Here is a 23,450-nt window from a genome sequence, read left to right on the forward strand (position 1 = left end):
ACCAGCTTGCTTCGTTTACGGGTGTGTTAATCGATCCGATCGTAATCCAAAGTTTAAAGAAATAACATTTCATTCGTAGTGGACCGTTCAGGCAATATTTTCTTTGCTATACAAGAATTATTGTTGCGCTGTTTACATTTCTTCCCCGTGTGTTTTTCATTGCCTCCCAAATCGCAAATGCTCCAACATCTGAGCCTCACTGTGTCAACGGTCTTGTCCCTGCACAATTCACGGTTACGGTACCACCCTGACACCTGGTGCAGCATCTCATGTTCTCAATTCCTCCCGCCGATAATTATTCATCTTTCACATTTCCTCCCTCTTTGAAGAAGATTCTGGCTATAACAGCCGGAGACAGTAGTCGTGTGTGTGTGTGTGTGTGTGTGTGTGTGTGTGTGTGTGTGTGTGTGTGTGTGTGAGAGAGAGAGAGAGAGAGAGAGTTAGCTTTGTGTGTATGATCGTATGAATGTCTGTACGTGTGCTATTCTTCCTTTCTGATGAAGGCTTTGGCCGAAAACTTACGTGAACACTCTTTTCGTTGTGTTTGTCTGCTGCTCGACGTGTGACTAGTAATCTATCCGCTTCCCAGTATAGATATTCGCTCATGCAGTTTTAAATACTTCACTGCACTTCAACAGGAACAATGATGTACATAATTAAAATACGCACTTCAACAGGAACAATGGTGCACATAATTAAAATACCAGAAGATAAAAAATGATAGTCATTACGCCACATCAAGGTTGTCTGTAGCATAAACGCCGGCCGCGGTGGCCGTGCGGTTCTAGGCGCTGCAGTCCGGAACCGCGGGGCTGCTACGGTCGCAGGTTCGAATCCTGCCTCGGGCATGGATGTGTGTGATGTCCTTAGGTTAGTTAGGTTTAAGTAGTTCTAAGTTCTAGGGGACTGATGACCTAAGATGTTGACTCCTATAGTGCTCAGAGCCATTTGAACCATTTTTTGTAGCATAAACAGGGGTTCAGAATGCTACAATCAAAAGTTTTGATACCGTACCCAGTGACATAAGATGCGTGACAGACAGCGAAATAAAGTTTGAAACTAAACTGAAAACTTTCCCTTTAACAAAGCCTCCTGTTCCGCAGAAACATATCTATTATTATAACGTGTAAATGGTGATGGGATAGGAATTACTGACTAATATCTGTCTTTAATTACAAAACAAAAAAGCTAATAAGTGACAAACATGGAGGCATTTTACAAAAAAAAAATACGTGTTAATATAAAATTATTTGTTCCACACCGTTACAATTTATGGTGGATATGAGACATAGAATGTGGAAATGAAATGAGCGTTTGGCATCATTTGCCGGGAGGCCCGTGACGGGGCAGGTCCGACCGCCTTGGCGCAGGTCTCGCGGTAGCGTTCTCGCTTCCCGAGCACGGGGTCCCGGGTTCGATTCCCGGCGGGGTCAGGGATTTTTCCTGCCTCGAGATGACTGGGTGTTGTGTCGTCCTCATCATCATCATCATCATCATCATTCATCCCCATTACGGTCGGAGGAAGGCAATGGCAAACCACCTTCACTAGGACCTTGCCTAGTAAGGCGGCGCGGGTCTCCCGCGCCGCTCCCCTACGCTCTGTAAAGAAGTATGGGACTCATCATCATCATCATCATCATCATCATCATCATCATCATATTCTAATTGTGCGAAGTTTGGCTATTCCTGTAAAACTGACAGTTACTGGCGAGAAATATTCGGGGGAAAGAAGCAAATTCGTTCTGTTGGAGAGGTAGGCCTGTATGTTAAATAAGTTGGCTGTCTTTACTAAAAAATGACTAAAAAATGACATTACATACACGTTAAAACAAAATATCCATTTTACAGGGTGTAAGCGTTTGAGACTATACGCTTTATCACATTTATTGCATGTTACATTGCTGGAAAATGTTTAAAAATAATATAGTCTTTTTTACAGTGCAAAATTGCTATTATTGGTCTCACATTGAATGACGCAACGTAGACAAGGTCCCAGAGTGAGAAGATGTGTGAACTACAGTGAAAATAATACAGTGACAATCTAATAAAACAAGAACTCTATTCTGCATTGATTTCGAAGTTCCAGCTTAATTTGCTATCGGTTCAAATACAGTAAAAACACAATTAAATGGATTTCGAAAGCATGCTTTTGACGTCACTTCCTTCTCTTCTTGTTTATTCGAAATATATTAACAAAAAACAAGTTACATTAACAAGGCCAAACGTGTCATATTATTAGAGCAAATACGCATACCAGAACAGAAAAAAATGCCTTCCTCTTTTATTAGTGTAAGAGCTGCAATTTTTAGTATTTCAGATAGTTGTTGCGCGTACACGACAGAAGTAATGAACAAGAAGCAATCGTGAACAGTAGTCTACTAGTGTTTTGAGCTATTTAAGATGGCACCAGGCCCCGCCCATTCTGGCTTCAAAACAACGTAAGTATGCGTACGTCTACAATGTCGTCTCCCTTCTTTTTTTATCTCCACAACTAAAATATAGCCCCATCACACAACCAAAGACAACTACGTTAACTGCAATCGCAGATTTGTTCCGCTATTGTAAGCGTGTGCAACGGTAACGGTTACACATAAGCGCCATACACGCCTACAAACAGCCAAGCAAGTCTGTGATTGCAATACACTGCCTTGGTACCGACATGCGATGGTATACAACACCGGGATAGTGTCACTAAACAAGTTATCTAGATTAGACTAGCTAGTGGCCTTATAAATAGATGACCGCTAGTGAAATTGTTGTTTTATTGATACACAGCCGGCTTCGAGGCCTAAAGGCGCATCATCAGGCGCAACAATGTTAAAAGGTCGTAGGTGTACACATAGCTCCCAGTCAAGATGTTGACCAGTGAATACTGTCTACATTACGCTAGGGAATGAAGCGTGACAAAGAGGTGATACATTAATTTCGTTAAAAATGCAGATGAGTGGCTCAAATAGTCATAGACTCCAGTTTTAAAATCTGCCTGCGTCTGTATGGCGGCAGGGTAACCCAGTGTTGGAGTAGAAGATGCCCGCACAAGCGACTAAGACGGACTTATAAATAGAGACAGGGTTTTTGCTCCATTTCTGCCTGGAGTCCTTCTCTGTCCCAGGTTAAACAAGAGAGGGGCAGCGTTGACACTACTCGCTCATCCGATGTTAATTAATATTTTACTACTGATGAAGCCTCACTTGAGTTATCTTCGATTATGCGGTGGCGCCGTTGTTCTCGGTGTGTGTTAGCCATATCGTAATACATACAGTCACAACACTCTATGATGTGAAAGTTGTTACCGTTTGACAGCTCGAGCGACACACAGCACTCCAAGTGGTGAGAAAGCAGTCACATGCGTCGCAAGGATAATGTTTCGTTTTACTTAGTTTCTGCTTAATTAACGAAATAGTTGTTATATTTATACGTTTCATTCGTTAGCAAGTTACCAAGAGACATAAATTATCGAGAAATATGTGTAAAACAAATGAATCAGGCTGATTCAGTGACATACAGTTAGCTACAATTTATTTATGAAGAAATACTTACGAGTATGTGTAATATTGCCGCTTATTCCGCTGAAAGCAAGAGAATATAGGCACACATTTCACCCACGATACGCATACATTTCTATTATTGTCTGTTGTTATTAGCATAGGCACTTCCCCTGACACTTGAAATTTTTTATCGAATCTAATACACGACTTTCTAATACACGAATATTTTTGAAAAAGTAATTACTTTTGCTTCCAAAGCGAATGTGTTCAATAATATTGCGTTTTGTGGCTTAGATTTAGGAACAACAGTGGAACTGGTTTCTTCCGGGTTGGGCAGCAATTTTATTGTTTTTTAACGATTTATTATCACGTCTGTGCTGCTTTCCTTTAAGCTACAGCTGTTATGGATTACTTGATATGTTAAATAATGCAAGTATTACATTCCTTGTGTGTTACCTACGTTCCACATTCTCTGACTTGGCTACACGTGTGGCGAACTCTGCTTTGTTGGCTAAATACACAACGTCTTTCCAGAAAATATCAGGTCTTTTGATGTTCAATAGCGATTTTTTATTATTAAAGGAAACGGCATTATTCCTATAATGAACCGGTTCGTATCTTGCAAGGTCCTTAGGAAACTAACAAATATCGTGTCATTTTTTAGTTATCTCTGTCGGCCCATTACGGCCAGGGGACATCGGTTGGTACGTATTTTTCAAGTCAATAAACTTTACCAACAGCCGTACCCTTTAAGATATTTTATTTTATTCTGAAAGCAACCAGTTTCTGAAACTCATTTTGCTATTTTCAGGCCCCATACGGTTTTTTCAAACCAACGAACTTATAGTAGATCCTCATTAAACTGGATATCGTGAATTCCAATCGTTGTGCAGTAGTTTCATACGAAAGCGTGACAGCAGCTGAGCCCATCTCGTTGATTTGAAAAAGCGTATGGGGCCTGATGATGGCAAAATGAAATGCCGAAGCTGGTTGCTTTCAGAATAAAATATCTTAAAGTGTACGGCTGTTGGAAAGTTTATTGAATTGAAATTTTTTTAGTTACTGTCGATTTTTTATGGCCCCACATACACTCCCTATTGTATAAACTATGTTATAAACCAATATAAACGTTAGTATTCGCATTCATCCGATACCGTACTCAGAAATACCGTTTGCTGGCCACTTGGGGCGCTGCTATCCCTGTGGTTAACAAAAACGAGACGGAGTGTCGCGATTATTATGTTAGACTGTGGTGTTAGCTTTCTGTATACGCCGTCTTTTGGTTCCTGGTTGACGTAGCCCCGCCCGGCGCTGGTTTAAGCTGTCATGCATAGAGATCTCGCGTTTCATTTGTGCCTTAAAAATGACGGAGAAGTTACCTTTCTTTATTGGCGGTCGTCGATGACATTACCCAGCTGCGTTCAGGTAAGTTATTTGTTTCGATGTATTAGCAGAATCCAGAAACATTTGAGATTAAGAGTGTACGTGTTTGCATTACGCGTAAAGCGAAGGCGACAGTATGGAAGAGATCACGATAAGTTAGTAATCATTTTTCCATTGCTCCATTTTGAAATGAACTCGGCACTGCTCAGTGAGTTGCGAAGAACGCAATGTGTAAAAAGCTACGTATACAAATTTGTAGACATACTGGAGGAGATAAAAATAAATATTTGCGTTATTGAACACAAATGTCACAGGTGTACCGTTTCCCCACCAAGAGTTATTGAAGCTTTTGACGCTATACTTCCTTAGTCCAATGTTTACAGCTGTTTTGACTACTTCGTATGCATCATTTTCACAACAGTGACTGATTTGCAAAACAATTGCGTCTTACTCTAGGAAAGTTAAGTTTTCGTTACAGCTAGATGTGTATACGTCCCTGTTTACGAGGGAGTGCAGAAAAAAATGCCTCGGATTTTTTATATGAAAACTCTTACAGCTTTTGAAATAAAACAGACGTCATTAACATTCTACAGCTTTATTCCTCATATCTACATATTTATTTCTCAACACCGTCACGCTGGCGACGAACACATTTCTCCCGACGAGACACCAGTTTGTTGACACTGTCACTGTAGAATGTTTGACTGTTGACGGAACCACAATGTCACCTCTGCTTGCACCGCTCCATCACTATCAACGTGAAGTCCTCGAAGTTGTTCTTTACGTTTTGGAAGCAGATGATAATCAGGTACTGCCAAATCAGGACTGCATGGAGGATGATTCATGTCAGTAAACCCAAGGCGTCAGATTCTTGCAGATGCCGCAGCGCTCGTCTCTGGTCTGGCATTGTGATACTGAAGGAGACGGTGCACATGTGTAGACGAACTCTTCGAATTAGAAACTCGATTAAAGCACGCTGTTTCTCACGCACCGATAGTTGCGTCACAGACTACCATGTTACACGCTACAATTCGGATCCCTCTAGCGCAAGAGGGCTGCAAATACTCGTATGTAGACATGAATAATAAAGATGTAGAACGTTATAAATTTTGTTTTATTTCAAAACGCCTTAAGAGTTTTCACATTAAAAATGGTTCAAATGGCTCTGAGCACTATGCGACTTAACTTCTGAGGTCATCAGTCGCCTAGAACTTAGAACTAATTAAACCTAACTAACCTAAGGACATCACACACATCCATGCCCGAGGCAGGATTCGAACCTGCGACCGTAGCGGTCACGCGGTTCCAGACTGAAGCGCCTTTAACCGCACGGCCACACCGGCCGGCCTCACATTAAAAATTCGGAGACATTACTTTTCAACATGCCCTCGTAAATTATTATGGTTCATGTTACCTTGTGTTTACATGAAAATTTCTGCTGATGTTTACAGGTTCTTTATGGCTGATTTCACTGCAATCAAGTTAACTGACATACATCTCATTCATGGGGAGGCACGATGCAACAATCCAGTAGTAAGAACCCTTTATACAGAACTGTTTCCAGGGAGGAAGTTACCATATCGCGTCACTTTTCAAAGACTAATGACTCTCTTCGTGAAACAGTATTCCTTAGATCAGGTCGACTGGAAACTGGTAGACCTCGCACTATTCAGTTTGAAGTTCAAATGGTTCAAATGGCTCTGGGCACTATGGGACTTAACAGCTGAGGTCATCTGTCCCCTAGAACGTAGAACTACTTAAACCTAACTAACCTAAGGACACCACACACATCCATGCCCAAGGCAAGATTCGAACCTGCGACCGTAGCAGCAGCGCGGTTCCGGCCGGCTCAGTTTGAGGAAGCTCTATTACAGCGAAATGAGAATATGCTCAGCACCAGCACACTATCTACAGCCAGTACCTCCAAACTCCAATGTGTGGAACGTCCTGCGTGAGCGGGCATGCATCCATTCCAGTATCGGAAGGTACGAGACCATCAGCTGTTGATTTTCTCCACCACGTGGAATTCTGCCAATGATATCTACACCAAATTGTAAACATCCTTGCCCTCCAAATATGTGCTTTGTTCACTGACGAGGCTGACATTGGAAGGGAAGGAATATTGAACAGCCACAATAGCCACGTCTGCAAGTTTGGATATCTTAAGGCAATTCGTGTGTTGCACCATCAATGGAGATTTACTACAAATTTTTGAACTGACGCTGTGTGGTATCGACAGTTCCGATGCCACAGCGTAGGTTGGCACTACGAGAGCGGAAGATCTTCACCGACGACAGCGCTCTCTAGCCGACACTGTGCAGCTCTACGAGCGCCGCTCCACTTTCCCCCAGTTCATAAAGAGCAGACGGCGGAGAACCATTGCTTTAGCTTAGCCTGCTATTGAGACTTTCTTATCTGCACTCTGGCTGCACACCTACGTGCTCACCTGTACCAAAGATACGTATTCATTTAGAGATGTTCATACACCAGTAAAAAATCTCTTTTACTTTACTTGCAGTACCGACGTGCTTTACCTCACCTGCTCCTACTCGCTTCCTTTCATTCGGCGTCTTTGTCAGTTTTCAGGAGCAGACCCACGCGCCGCCTTCCACGCAGGGTACAAAACACTGTAGACGACTATTGTTGATTGGGTCGTCTCGTGTCTTCTGTCTAACACACTCGGTAGAAGAACCTATCGTATCTTTCCCCGTCAAGTATCACCAGAAATTGTTAATATTTAAGAATATTCAAAACCGTTCTTTGCCAAAAATAAGGGGTCTTATGAATTAATGAGTTTCACAGTGAATGACGACTCTTATAGCCGCTTTCGCTGTTCTGTAGTTTTTTATTAGGAACGCACCGTTTGCACCATTACAGATGGGTCCTCCGCTGATCCAATTACTAGCCCTCGAACAATCGGGAAGCTACGATATTCATAGTTCAGTTGTAAATCGAAGATGTTAATACATAATGGATTGTCGTCAATAATAAAACTGGCATTAAGCACCGGTAGGGAAATGTCAAACTGAACTCTCGGAGTGCCAGGACCATTAAGCAGAAGTGAAAACGGTGACAGTTTGTTACGTCAATGCTAAGAAGTGGTAATTGTTGGTTATCAGTCCGTAGCATTGGCATAACAAATTGTCGCCGTTTTCACATTTGATTAATGGTCCTATCACACCCTGTGACCAGCCTGACATACACCCACTGGTGCTTAATGCAAATTTTATTATTAACAACAGCCTATAATGGATTAGCATTTTTTAGTTACAACTAAACTACGGGACATTGTAGCTTCCCAATTACCTGGGGGCTAACAATTGCATCACCTGAGGACGCACCTGTAATGGTGCAAAACATGTAGCATTAGTAATAAAGAATTACAAAACAGCTACAGCGGCTTGAAGAGTCTTCATTCATTGTGAAATCCATTATTTCACAAGATTTTTTTAGTAAAAATGGTTTTGAAAATTCTTAAATGTTAACAATGTATTTTTTCTATCTGTGGCTGCCCTTTGTACAAAATAGTATGTAATTACCAGAAATGCTGGCGAATGTCCCTCTAGAAGTCAGGCAACGACTATGTTTCCAGCACGACGGAGCCTCATCACACTCTGCTGTTGATGTCAGAACATTTAGACAATATTGTCCCCAATTGCGTTGGGAGAGATGGGCCAGTACCGCAGCCAACATGTTCGCCCAACTCTATAATTTGGATTTTTTGTGGGGGGAGATGAAACGCTTGATGTACGAGACACCGACAGACGTGTCAGAATCATTAGCACGCAGATGTCCGTTGTGCATTAATCTGAAAGGACATTTTCAGCAACATCTGTAAAATGATATTCGTCACACTGCCGTTTGAACACCGTCTCAGAACATCACTAGCGTCAAAAACTTTATGGACCCCTCGAAGCGAAACGGTGCACCTATGACATTTTTGTCACATAAACAAGAGTTTATTTTTAAGCCTCTAAACACACGGAAATTTTGTACATATAGAGTTTATATGGTGCTGGAATCAAGCAGCTTTTCAAACCTTTCTCTCATATTCGGTAGACATTTGAGATAAAGCACTAAAGATCACACTGTGTTCCGCGACGATGCCCGCTAGCGCCCAGAGCTACCGATTTCCTTGGCGGGCGGCCAGGGTGGCTATTGACCTAGCGAGCGTCGAGCATTCCGAACTGAAGAAGGGCAGCGATTTTCCTGTTTGATAGCCATGTTGGTGGACACGAGCTTCGACTGTCCTACATGTGTCAAAGTGTGGTAGAATTCACCGTAATCGTGAAGCGACCGGCTAAATAATTCCGAACAATGTGAGATACTTATTATCTGCAGACGTACGCATTTGTATAGCTCATAGACCACATATGACAATAAATGTGGCTCATTACGAAGCATACTAGTTTTTTCTCTTCTTAGGTGTCGATATCTTAAGAGTCATGAGCGAAGCCAAGAAAAATTTGGAAAGGGAATTAAGGTGCAGGGAGAAGAAATAAAAAATTGGAAGTTTGTTGATGTCATTCTGACTGTGGCAGACAGCGAAGGGCTTGGAAGAGCAGTTGGTCGGAAAGGACAGAGTCTTGAAAAGAGGCTCTAGAATGAACGCAAGCAAAACTAAAATAAGAATAGTAATGGAAAGTAGTCGATATAAGCAACGACGCTGAGGGAGTTATGTATAGAAACGAAACACTAAAAGTAGTCCTGCTATTTACACAGAAAAATAACTTGATGACCTAAGTAGAGGATATAAAATGCATATTGGCATTAGCAAAAAAAGCGTCTCTGAGAAACAATTTTTTTTTAACATCGAGTATAAATTGAAATGTTAGGAAGCTTTTTCTAAATGTATCTGTCTGGAATGTAGCCTTGTACTAAAGAGCCATCTCGACAATAAGCAATTCACAGACAGGAAGCTTTTGAATTATGGTGACACAGGTGGGATCAAATAGCTAATATAGAGATGCTTAAAAGAACTGGGGGGGGGGGAGGAGGAAGGGGGAAAGATATGATAATTAAATCGACACCCTAGCTGCAAAGAGGCGTTGATATATATCATTGGGGACATGTTGAAAATGTGTGCTCCGACCGCGACTCGAACCCAGGATCTCCTGCTTACATGGCAGACGCTCTATCCATCTGAACCACCGAGGGCACAGGGGACAGTGCGCCTGCAGGGACTTATCCCTTGCACGCTCCCCGTCAGACCCACACTCCCAACATGTCTACACCAGTACATTGGTAGTGCGCCTAATAGATGTTTGCCCATCACACTCATTACTCCGTGGCTCAAATGGGTAATCAAAAACTCACATAGACTGCACAATTTTAGGCTGCTCGCCCTCTGTAATAAAAAAACTGAGTAAAGGAATCAACGATCAACTTGAAAGGATATCTTGTGATGCCCACCCAGACAAAACGCTACGAAAAAAAAAAAAAAAAAAAAATTGGATAGGGTGTCTGCCATGTAAGCAGGAGGTTCCGGGTTCAAGTCCCAATGATGTATATCAACGCCTGTTTGCAACTAGGGTGTCGATTTCACTCTAGAGAAGCTGCACGGTCATCAATGGTATCTGTTCTTTTGGGAACAGATTATATATATATATATATATATATATATATATATATATATATATATATATATATATGCACTCACATCAGTCAGTCATAACAGTGCAACGACACTTCAGGACGAAGTTCAACAAAGATCCACCAACTGCTAACTCCATTCGGCAATGGTATGCGCAGTTTAAAGCTTCTGGATGCCTCTGTAAGGGGAAATCAACGGGTCGGCCTGCAGTGAGCGAAGAAACGGTTGAACGCGCGCGGGCAAGTTTCACGCGTAGCCCGCGGAAGTCGACGAATAAAGCAAGCAGGGAGCTAAACGTACCACAGCCGACGGTTTGGAAAATCTTACGGAAAAGGCTAAAGCAGAAGCCTTACCGTTTACAATTGCTACAAGCCCTGACACCCGATGACAAAGTCAAACGCTTTGAATTTTCGGCGCGGTTGCAACAGCTCATGGAAGAGGATGCGTTCAGTGCGAAACTTGTTTTCAGTGATGAAGTGATGGGGTTATGTGAAAGATTCAGTGTTTAAACCTCCTCTACCAAGAAACGTGCCAGAACTGCAAGCTCGCATCAACGATGCTTTCGAACACATTGATGGGGACATGCTGCGCCGAGTGTGGGAGGAACTTGATTATCGGCTTGATGTCTGCCGAATCACTAAAGGGGCACATATCGAACATTTGTGAATGCCTAAAAAAACTTTCTGAGTTTTTGTATGTATGTGCAAAGCATTGTGAAAATATCTCAAATAATAAAGTTATTGTAGAGCTGTGAAATCGCTTCAATCATTTGTAATAACCCTGTATATATATTAAAAAAATATGTGTTCGACACGACCTGACTACAAGAAAAATTTGTTGATAAGAATTATCATGATGCATCACGGAATCGTCCATTTGGTAATGGAGGGAAGTGGGAAGAGAGGGGGGGCTAAAATTGTAGAGGGAGACGAAAGCTCGAATACAGCAATCAAATGCAAATGGATATAGGCTGTGGCAATTATGTAGGGATGAAGGATACATAGCCTGGAGAGCTCCATCACTTCACACGAGTCTTCGGACTAAAGGCCACAGCAACAAAAACAAGTCTTGACGTCCAGTAGGCTTCCTCGTTCAATGATGAGGCCTCCTAATATTTTGCAATAGCCCTTGCCGGAAGTTCTGATCATACATCATCTATTACTACTTTTACAAGTACGAGGGACATTCAATAAGCAAAGTAACATTTTTTTCCTCGTCAATTTCGGTTAAAAAATATGGAATTTGTTGCGAAACATCATGGAATATTCCCCTTTCAGCCCCTGTAGTTTCAGGAAGTGAAGATGGGTGGCGGTGCTATACCTAGCCTTCAAAATGGCATCTCTACAGGAGGTACCTTCCAAGCAGAGAACTGTCACTGAGCTTTGGCGGAAGGCTAGAGTTTCGCAGATATTCATAGGCAATTGCAGAATGTCTTCGGAGACCTGGCACTGAACAACAGCACGGTGGTCGTTGGACGAGGCGTCTGTCATCATCGTAACAATGCTGTACTAACCCCTCCGATCTGCGTGTGCCGGCCGGCCGCACACCGCTGTGACTCCTGCGGTCACTCTCATTCGAGATTATCGACGGATCACAATCAAACACCTCGCTGCACAAATGGACGTCTGTGTTGGTAGGGCTGAAACACTCGTCCACCAGTTGAGGTACTCAAAGGTTTTGTGCCCGCTGGGTCCATCACCGACTAACAGACGATCGTGTAGAGCAACGAAGGACTATCTGTGCGGAATTGCGTGCTCGTTACCAAGCTAATCGTGGCAATTTTTATCGAACATCGTTACAGACGATGAAACATGGGTTCATTCATCACTTCGAGCCGGACACAGAACGGCAATCCATGCAGTGGCGCCTCACTACCTCTCTTCTTAAGACAAAATTCAAAGCCGCACTCTCAGCTGGGAAAATAATGGTGACAGTCAATGGGGTTATCCTATTTGATGTCATCCCCCATGGTGCAACGATCAACAGTGTATTGTATTACCCTCAAGAAATTGAAGAAAGGACGTCAGCGTGTTCGTCGCCACAAACTTTTCATTCCCCATGGCAACGCAAGGTCTGATACAAGTTTGCACATCCGAGAGAAGCTCACAAAACTTCATTGAACTGTTCTCTCTCATCCACCCCATAGCCTGGATCTTGCGCCTTCCGACTTCCATCCGTTTGGCCCAAAGAAGGATGCACTCCACGGGAAGCAGTAGTTGGATGATAGGGAGGTTTTGTTGCAGCAAGGCGTTGGCTCCAATGTCGACCAGTATAGTAGCACCATGTTGGCAAATAGGTCCTCCCATTAAGGTGACGTAAGGCCGTCGCATTGAACGGAGATTATGTTGAAAAATCGGGTTTTGTAGCCAAAAGAGTGGAGAATAATAAGTATTGGAATCCTGAATAAACCTAACCAGCTTTCAGCTTATTGAACGCCGCTCGTAATAGACATTAAGAGAATGTAACGTATTGTCGATTAGATTTTTTTTAAATTTCATTTTATGTCCTTTAAACCATCTACAGACAGACCTGCCCGTCAGAGCAATATGCGTCTGCAGGAACTCTTTTCGTATTTCCATGCAGCTGAGATCCGGACACTGCGAAAACAAACAGGGTGATTAACTTGTTAACCATTTAAACGAGAAGTAAATATACGCTAGATTGCAACAAATGATTTCTGTCGCTATTTACAATTTTAGCTGAGTAAGCAACGATGCATGTGAAATAATATCGTTTTTGCCAACGCTTGACGTCTATTTTCTTGCTATATTTAAGCCAGTTAAAGGAATCGACCTGCGGTGTGAAATAAAAAGAATACATAAATCTGAAATTTCTAAATAATATGCCGTTTAAGAGCAACTGTAACTTGTAACAGTAGATAATAACGTTGTAACAAACTTGTACTAGTGTAGGTTGTTAATCTTCCTTTCTTTTTTCTTTTTCATAGCGTTTACCCCATCTATTAAGAAGTTAGCTTTTGCAGGATTGGGCTAATGGACGGATGTCCTTCCTGACGCCACCACCGTAGAGATAACCTAAGGGAGGAAGATCGTGCATGCTGTCTGTGGATTGTGTAAAGTTTGTTCTGTGTGTTATAGTATTTTAACTGTTTCTTTGTAGTATTGTCTGTGACAGAGCTGAGGTATCAGTCCAGCATTTGTCCAAACGAGGTTTAGAAATCGCCTAAAAACCACACTACGGCGGTTGTTAACCCGCCGCGCGGATTCAACTGGTCACCGAGTAAGTAGGCGTAGCAGTTAGCACAGTGGACTCGCGTTCGGAAGGACGGTGGTTCAAATCAGCATCCGGCCACCTTGATTTAGGTTTTCCATGATTTCCTTAATTCGCTCCGGGCAACTGGCGAGATGGTTCCTTTGACTATCGGCAAGGCCGATTTCCTTCCCCGTGCTTTCATAATTCGAGCTTATACTCCCTCTCTAATGACCTCGCTGATAACGAGACGTTTAACTCCAATCTTCTTTCCTTCGATTCGGGTCTGACTCACCACCCTGACTCGCAAAATAGCCTGATGTTGTACAAGTCTAATGTCGGCTTTTAATACCGGTTGGTTATAACTAAACTGACGGTGTTCCGAGTGCTGCATTGCGGACTGAATATATTACAGGACGCTGAAACATCGTAGGTATGTTCATTAATTGGTCCGCTCGCGGAGTGTGCTAAAACAAAATAATAGTTCCACTTCCCGCCACCAGGTGAAAATATGGCGCTATAAGCCTCGGAATGTGAAATGTTTCCTGTTTTGACGTCACTTGGCGATGCGTGTTGATATGTTTTGTGAAATCAATTTTGGTGTAAAGGGTTAATAAGGCTAAAACTTTCCATACGAAACTCAATGGCTATTGAGAAAAAAAAACAGTGCACTCCCGCTAAATTGTTTTATGGAAATGGCAGCAATAGCAACGCTGGACTGCGGGAGTATCGCTGATAGAAACAGCAGCGAGGAGGTCTCATGTCAATAAATTGGTTAAAGAACGTGCTCAAGACATTTGAAGAAACAGGGCAAAGTAGGTGGTTCAGCAGGAAGAGGGAGGTGGCGCATTCCCATGGCAAATGTTGCTAAAGTTGCTGTAGCTATAGCCGACCGTGCAGTACGTGCCTAAGATTCTGCAGCCAGTGCTAGAACTGAGTCACAGTAATTGTCCCACCCTTGGTCAAAAGCTCAAACGATTTTGCGGTGCATTTTGCACTAGTATCCCCACAAGATTCAGAATGACCACCAAATACAGTCTCAAGAAAGGCTACAACGCATTGACTTTGCCATTCGATCTTTGGAACGCATGAAAATGGACGACTTGTGGCTGGGGAATATTCTTTGGACGTACAAGACACGTCTTATTCTAGGTAGTGCCATGGATGCACAGAACTGTTGTATTTTGGTTTCTACTCCACCACGTGTTCTGCAGGAACATCCACTACATGCAGCTTATGTGACTGTGTGGTGTGGTTTCACATGCTCCTTCATTCTCGGTCAGCTTTTCTTCGAGTAGATGACAGGTCGCGGACAGTGACCTCTACAAGGTATAAGAACCATTTTTTGCAGCACGTGATTCCAGCTTTGCAAGAATGCAACTGTGTCCACACCAGTATTTTCATGCAAGATAGAGCGACATCGCATGTCGCTTGCCAGGTGAACGGTTTGCTTCGAAAAACCTTTGGTAACGACCATATCATCTCTAGGCAATTTCAGGACATGTAGCCTTCCAGACCCTCGACTTAACTCCATATGACTTCTAGTTGTGGGGATATCTGAAAGACTGTGTCTATCATGTATGTATCCAGACTCTGCCTATTCTGAAGGACAGCGTATGACAACATATCACTCTCGTCCCTCTGGATAAGCTGCGAGTAATGTCGACCATGTCGTGTTACGGATGCAGTATGCTGCTGAGTCGGAAGACCCTACAGAACACGTGTTGTAACTTGTGATCAAATTCTAATAAACGTTCCAGAACCACCGTTATCCTGTGTTTGATCTTACCTCCCCTTTTCCTCGACCCATGCGTCAACACCACATTCTGATTGCTTACAGTGATACATTTCCCCCTGGTGTCAGAAAGTGTAACTATCAGTTTTATAAGCGTACTCCAAAAGCGCATTGATTAATGAACATACCTACGATGTTTTAACGTCCTGCGATTTATACAGCCCGCAGTGTAGCACAGGGAATACTGTCAATTTAGTTACAAGCGCCTGGTATATTGGTCTAATTTGGTGTCAACTTTGAAACCCTCCCCTCACATTAACTACAGTGATTAGTCTTTCGGGGTACAGAAGGTAAGTGAACGAAATATGAGGGGCGTTTGAAAAGTCCGTTCAATGTCCGAGAGATGGCACCACCGGTCATGTTTAGTTAGTAGCGTCTTTGGAAAGAACGCACAAGTAGTTTCAGCCATATTGGTCTATTTCTTTGTGTTTGTCATTCGTGTGAATCAGGAAGTCGAGTGATTGTCAAAAAAGGGACGAAAAAGAATTTCGTATGGTGATTAAACATTACTTTATGAAAGGCAAAACGCCTCAGGAAACATTACGGTGACTCTGCACCTTCGATTAGAACAGTTTATAAGTGGTTTCAAAGTTTTCGGAGTGGCCATATGGGCACAAGTGATGCTGAACATTCTGGCCGCCCTGTGGAGGTTAGGACTCCAGAAATCATTGATAAAATCCACGATATGGTGATGGATGACAGAAGAGTTAAGGTGCGTGAGATTTCTAGTGCTGTGAGCATCTCGAATGAATAGGTAAATAATATTTTGCATAAACATTTGGACATGAGAAAGCTATCCGCAAGATGAGTTCCGCGATTGCTCACGCTTGACCAAATACGGAATCGTGTGAAGTGTTGCAAGGATTGTTTGCAGCTGTTCAGGGAGAATCCGCAAGACTTTACCCGTCGTTTCGCCACTGTGGATGAAACATGGATACATTACTGTACTCCTGAGACCAAACAACAATTTAAACAATGGGTTACCAAGGGAGAATCTGCACCAAAAAAGCGAAGACCATTCCTTCGGCCGGAAAGGTTATGGCGGCAGTCTTTTGGGATTCACAAGGGATAATCCTCATCGACTATCTGCAAAAGGGTAAAACTTTTACAGATGCATATTATACATCGTTATTGGACTGTTTGAAAACTGAGCTGCAAGAAAAACGCCGGCGATTGGATCGCAAAAAAGTCCTTTCCCATCACGACAATGCACCAGCGCACACACCTCAGAAGTTGTTGTGGCAAAACCAATGGAAATAGGATTCCAACTCGTTTCACATCTCCCCATTTCTCCAGACTTGGCTCCCTCGGACTACTATTTGTTCCCCAATTTGAAGAAATGGCTGATGAGACAAACATTTTACTCAAACGAGGAGGTGATTGCAGCAACTAATAGCTATTTTGCAGACTTGGACAATCCCTATTATTCGGATTGGATCAACCATTTACAACAGTGTTGACGAATTGTATAAGTCTAAAAGAAGACTATGTCGAAACAAACACGTAAGTAGTTTTTATTTTTGCACAGACGTTTCAAACGCCCCTCATAAGAAATGAGAAGAACAGAAACGAAATTTTTATTCAAAGAGAATAATTGTACTGAAGTCGCTGCCATTTATGATGTTCCCCTGGACATCACAAACGGCGGTACATGGTTCTTAATACGATGTGTAATCACCATGGGCAACAATTTATGCTCTGCTGGATGGTCTGTAACGTACTCCTATGTTGGCAGGTTGGTAAGGAGTTAGTTCTTGTAGGAGAGCGTTCCATTCCTCCACCAGCACGGTTGACAGTTACTGGAGGCTCGTTGGCGCAGGTGGACGTGCTGCAATACATCTTCCCACCGCATCCCACACGTGCTCAGTGGGATTTAAGTCGGGGGAATGGGCAGGCCAGTCCATTCACCGAATATCCTCGTTTATACGTCTGTACCAACTACAGCAATATTTCTTAATGAAGTCAGTAGATCGTAACCACACCTTGGAAATTATCTCACGAACGGTTCGTCTGCGGACTTATATTCATTGGAACGGTTTTCCCTCTATTATCATATTTTTCCACCTGTGTCAGTTTACGCTATTAGTTATGATACATTCTGCATATGTCAGCTGAGATTACAGATTGAGTAAGCAGACGTCAATGTGGATACGTATCGGGGAAAAAAAAATGTACGTGTGCAATTCCGCTTCCCACTCAAAAGCTGATTGTGAAGAAATGTACACAGTGAGACAAGAAATCATTCCACTTCAGTACAGCACACAGTCTGCATTGCTTTTGGCTCAATTTCCAGTGACGTATGAAAGAACCTCTCTCAAGATTAATCTGTATGCTGAAGAGAAGACGTAATGTACAGGGTGAATCATGTAAAACTTGCACCGCAGATATTGCAGATATGAAATGAGCTATAGACGTGCAGTTTTTACAAAATGGATTAATAGTCAGGGGCTCATATTTTTAGGCAATAAACAGATTGTTATAATATTTAGAAAGTGGCAAACATACTTTTTGAAATGGAATAATGCCTATTGAAATTAACAAACTAAAAGTATGGTAAAATAGAATGTCAGTGGTGTCTGTTGCAGGAGTCTAGTGCGAGTCGTTTACGAGACATCGTATTGTACAAAGTTTCCACATCGGCACTCATTTGTACCATTCAGCACGCGTAGTTGATAGGTATGATGTTGTTATGTTTGCTTACAGTATGCTTGTGTGTTCCTTGAGTGCATTGTGACTTGTTAGTCAGTCAGTATGCCGAGAGTGGACGATGGGATTTACCAATGTAGAAACAGCCAGTATGCTCATGGTGTGTCGAGAGTGTAGGAAGAATGCAGTTCGTTCTTGCACGGTGTACGCGGCAACAGACGTCAACCATCTTGCAATATTTATCAACCACCTCTTCAGCCAGTTACATGAAAGTCGTCGTATAACTCCTAGACAACGTATCAGAAGGAAACAAGTGATGAAGGAAGAGGGGGACATTAATGCTCTTGCAGCTGATCCGCGCGTTAGCTCCCACGCAATCGCCCGAGGATGTAGCGTGAGGCAGGCACCTGTCCTATGCATTCTCCATCGACTCAGGTTCCATTCCTGTCCCATATCTCTCCTTCAAGAGAACATGGAAACGATTATGAAAATTGTGTTAACTTCTGTACATGGGCATTAAGACAGGATACTCCAGATGTATCATGTATCTTGTTGAGTGATGAGGCCACATTTACCAATCACGGCCACGTAAGCAGCCCAAACATGCTCTACTGATCTGTTGACACTGTCTGTCCCCGTTAGCTGAGTGGTCAGCGCGACATAATGTCAATCCTAAGGGCCCGTGTTCGATTCCCGACTGGGTCGGAGATTTTCTCTGCTCAGGGACTGGGTGTTGTGTTGTCCTGATCATCGTCATTTCATCCCCATCGATGTGCAAGTCGCCGAAGTGATGTCAAATCGAAAGACTTGCACCCGGCGAACGGTCTACCCGACGGGAGGCCCTAGTCACACAACATCTACTACTCTATCTGTTGACAATCACCGTTGGCTTCGTCAGGTGGAAAGTCAGCATCTAAGGTGTCCAACCGCGTGGAGTGGGATAGTGAACCAGCAGCCCATAGGCCCTTTTTTCACAGACAGAACACATGAATGCTCGCTTTTTATTCTGCGGGGAAAGCTGAAAGACGCCGTCTACAAGAAGTTACCAACTACACGCGATAATATGCAACGACAAATTATTGTAGCCTGCTCGGACAACCTCGCTGAAATGCTAGCGAGTGTGCAGCAGTCGTTCCGTAACAGACTGGAAGCGTGTGTTGCCGCTGCCGGTGGTCATTTTGAACACAACCTGTGGCGGTCAATTGTCTCGTTACTGGTAAGAATCCACATAACTAGTGTATGCACTTCTGTTGTTCCTTAGTGTATGCAACAACAGGTATTGTACAATTGTCGGTGTGCGAACTTTTCAAAATACGATATCTCGTAAACGACTCCCACTAGAATCCTGCAACATACACCATTGACATTCTAATTTAGCCTACTTTTAGTTTGTTAATGTCAACAGTTGTCATTCGGGTTAAAAAGCGTAGTTTGCACAAAAAATACAAGTTCTAAGTATTATTACAATCTGTTGTTTGGCTAACATTACGAGTCCCTGACCTGGATAATTGGAATGAGAGTAACCGAAATGAGAGTAACCGATCAGCGCTGAAGAAACAAAAGCATGACTGTTCAATATGAAGACTTAACAGCCGCCAATAGCCGAGGCAACTAAATACGAAAGTTATGAGCCCAACGCTGCAGAAAAAATGCAAGTATAATTAATTGTTTGTCGACACAACGTAAACCTTTTTCATCCGATTATTACAGATATCTTCCGCCTGCATTCCGGCTGAAGCGATCATAGTGACATGCGTGTTCAACAATCAGATACACTTCACACGTCGAGCATGTCATCTACACTTCATACATATAAACAATTATACCTGCACGTATACCAAACTTTCATATATTTTTGTGTGGGGCATATCGTCCCTGAATTAAATTAAAAATCTCCCCCATCCCCAAGTTCTGACCAAGACTTTTGGTTCCTTAATTGTAAGGCAACTTGGGATCTGGGACTCCCTCTGTCCCACTGTCATTTCGCCTGGTCATTGGCTGGATCCCTATCATGGGTTACTCGAACAGCCAACTATATCAAGCGAATGAAAAGTACCAAACAAATAGCTGAATATTCGCAATCACAAAACTATCTGATACACACAAAACTAATTATACAAAGCTGAACTCAGCTGAAGTTGAATTTCGAATTCGTGACTTGAAAGTGGTACCGAATTTGTTGCCGCGAGAAGCTGTCTAAGGACACCAAGCTTCCGTTGCCACAATGACCGTCGTACGAATATTCAGATCAAACAGGCACAGGTCGCGCACAATTTGATTCTTAGCACCGGCTTCGCTCGTCAGACCGCATCTTCCGACAATCATTGGCCTAGTTGCGTCAATGGGCGACTGTGATACCGATACCAAAAGCTAGACTTCATCTTGAAACATTATTGTTAAGGAAATATTCTCACCCCAAGTAAAATAACAATTGATTATTCGACTGGTTTGAAAAAGTATCGTTTAAATGCACGTCTCTAATAAATCTTTTTTCAATTGTTCCCAAAACACCTGTAATACGTGCGCAGACTAGGCCGATTTAGTACCCGTGACAAATAAGTTATAATGTGTCAAGTTCGTTCACGACAGGACACACATTTTGAATCTCGTTAGCTGTCTAATAAATCACTGCTGGCATATTATTCTAGCATTGTTTTCGACCTGACGGTAACTAATAACTGTAATCACGTACTGTATTCTGTGCACATTGTGAAACTAGTCGCGAAAGAAGACTCGTGTAACTTTGTTTTATAATTCAAACACTTGGTCGTCACTAGATTCAATGCGAACTGGAACAACAAGTTAGTAGTTATGGATCTGAAATTAATGAAAAATATACGTAAAGAAACAGGTTTCTGGATGCAGGAAAATAATGAAGGAACATGGAAGATTTAAAAAAGCGAAAAACATTGAAAGTATCCTGTTATCTGCAGGGCACGACCTGAAAATTAATATGAGAATTACAGGCATTTTAGAATGTTATACGAAGCAGAGAAAGTAAAACAATGCCTCTATGGTTGCAGTAGCGCTAAAAGTCAAATTATGCAAACTACTGTCGTTATCTGAAAACTATAATTATTGAAATATTTGCCATAAAGTTCAACAACAAGCGAAATGCAGTGCCTTTGCATTTACGTACCTTCATATTCGGCTTTCATTTTCTCGGACTGAAATTCCTGCAGTGCGCAGAGAAGTGCGTTCCTTTCTTCTCCGGTCAGTCGAAGTATTAAATCTTGAGCCTGGCGTTTGGTCAAAGGCGCTGACACCGACTTGTCCACGATTAGCAAGCATGACGAATTACTAAATAATTTCGAGTTTATTCCTGGAACAGTCAGTAAGTTTTTAAAATATCGCGAGAATATCGAAACTGGGATGTTATTGCGAGCAGCTGATCTGGCCATATGAGTTTCATTTCTTAAATTTGGCGCTTTTCTTGTGGAGTGAAACAACCGAAGTCCGCAATACTGAAGAGTAATATTGTTTGAATTGCGAGTACTAAATGAGTAACCGGGATAAGAATTGATGCGGCAGCCCTCAGCTCTCTGCAATAAATTGGAAAATTTTAGAAGAATACTGAACGAAAACGGGGACTTCATTGTCAACAACCACTCGCGTGATGTTGAACTTCGGATGGACGCTGCTATACTGACTCCCGATCCGAAGCCATGGTGCTACTGTCAACCCTGGCGGGAATTCTTAGAATTGCGCTGTTGTATTGTCAACAGTTGAGGTGCGATACTGGTGAGGAGTAGCTTTTGTGGTTAGGTATGTTGGAAATAAATATTATTTGTTAAGGAACAGTGATTTCCAGGTGAAACGAGACATACGCTACTATCGAAAACGGTAGTTGTGGAACGTCCCTTTTAATCTCAATTTTTAGAATTTATCATGGCAAGTGGATCGTCGTCCGAAACACAGTCGGCAATCGCTCAGAAGACATGGGAAATGTCGAATAACATAGAAACAATTAGCTCAGTGGATGAAATATACAGATATGATCGTAAGCAACAACAAGACATACTTGCTGCGAAACCATGGGAGAAAGAGTAAGTGTAGATAAGTTTTATTTTCTGTTCATGATGTATTGTATACTTGACCACAACGTTCACGCGGTCTGTTTCAACGCTGAAGTTGTTTTATGCCCTAGTTTATTTTTTTATGTCAAGGAACACAACATTTAGATACCCTAAACCAGACAAATTTGTTTCTTACGCAAGTAATATAAGCTTGTTAATTCGTATTTAAACATGCAGAATGAACGGAGTCACATTACAGATTGTGATTAGACTTGTTGCCTTTATTTTCATTCTTCGTATTGAACCTAACTTCTTAGTCCATTATGAACATATTATTGGCAAACATATTGCCATACAGATTTTTTAAATTGCCTTTGGAATATTTTTTTAAATTACCACATTCCTCATCACAATGTTTATCATGAATACTGTTATAAAACAGTAATCTGCTGTTGTCTAGTTATGTATCCCTTATTTCTTCTTTTAGTTATATTTTTCCCCTTCTGTAGATTTAATCTGTTATTTCTATATTTACATTTTCAGTGGAATTGTTTTGAAGCTTCTTTATCAATTAGTGTTCTACAATAGATTTTCTCAATTCTTCTCACTTATCTTCCCCCATTGTTGTCATTTGTTTCCACCAAAATTTCTCATCTTCAAATGCCAGAAAGTAAATTATTCTTTATTATTCTAATATTTTGGTTTTATTGCAGCCTATTGTCGCATTTGGCTTAATAATGATTACCAGTTTCATTTTAGATTTTGAACATCTTCAGATCAAGTGTAGTTGCAGAGCTACCAGCCAGTTCTTTGTGTGGTGCATAGCTTATGCAAGTCACTTCACACAGCACCATAAAATTTACAGGTCGGTCGGCAACTACATTGGACCTGAAGATGTCCAAAATTTGATCGAAACTAGTACCAAATCATTATTAAGACAAATGCATTAACATACTGCAATAAAAGGTAAATGCTGCAAATGATGTATTGTAATAATAATTAGTTGTCACAGATATTTATCACCACTTGATACCACATCAAGCTTTCATTCTTTACTATTTTTGACTTGTAGTTTTATGGCAATTCTAGCCTCAAAATTGATAATTATTATTTGATTTGTTGTTATAGATTTTACATGTGCACTACTCCACCCCTTATTCTAATAACTGTTATCTGTAGTCGATTGTATAAGAAGATCCCTCACAGCTTGCAGTGCTGTTGCCAGCTTTCAACTGTGAAGCACTGATGGCAGGAGTTGGTAACAGAAGCCATCTAGAGAACTGTGGCAAAGCTGAGGCACTTCCAGAAGACATTTACAA

General features: G+C 42.0%; 2 protein-coding genes across 2 annotated transcripts in view; one reads left to right on the forward strand and one right to left on the reverse strand.

The window, feature by feature from the left end:
* The window catches only part of LOC124791505, a 528,144-nt gene extending 506,364 nt beyond the window's left edge, over window positions 1–21,780 (reverse strand). The window contains 1 exon segment of the mRNA XM_047257865.1: window positions 21,255–21,780. Within this exon segment, the coding sequence (XP_047113821.1) occupies window positions 21,255–21,711 (457 nt within the window). The 5' untranslated portion in view covers window positions 21,712–21,780.
* Window positions 21,781–21,827: 47 nt separating this feature from the next.
* Window positions 21,828–23,450, forward strand: part of LOC124791489 (COP9 signalosome complex subunit 5) — a 36,666-nt gene continuing 35,043 nt past the window's right edge. The window contains exon 1 of the mRNA XM_047257864.1: window positions 21,828–22,161. Coding sequence (XP_047113820.1) covers window positions 22,004–22,161 — 158 coding nt within the window. The 5' untranslated portion in view covers window positions 21,828–22,003. The remainder of the gene's footprint in view (window positions 22,162–23,450) is intronic.

This window comes from Schistocerca piceifrons, chromosome 1 (genome assembly GCF_021461385.2).
Source record: "Schistocerca piceifrons isolate TAMUIC-IGC-003096 chromosome 1, iqSchPice1.1, whole genome shotgun sequence".
Classification (NCBI taxonomy): domain Eukaryota; kingdom Metazoa; phylum Arthropoda; class Insecta; order Orthoptera; family Acrididae; genus Schistocerca; species Schistocerca piceifrons.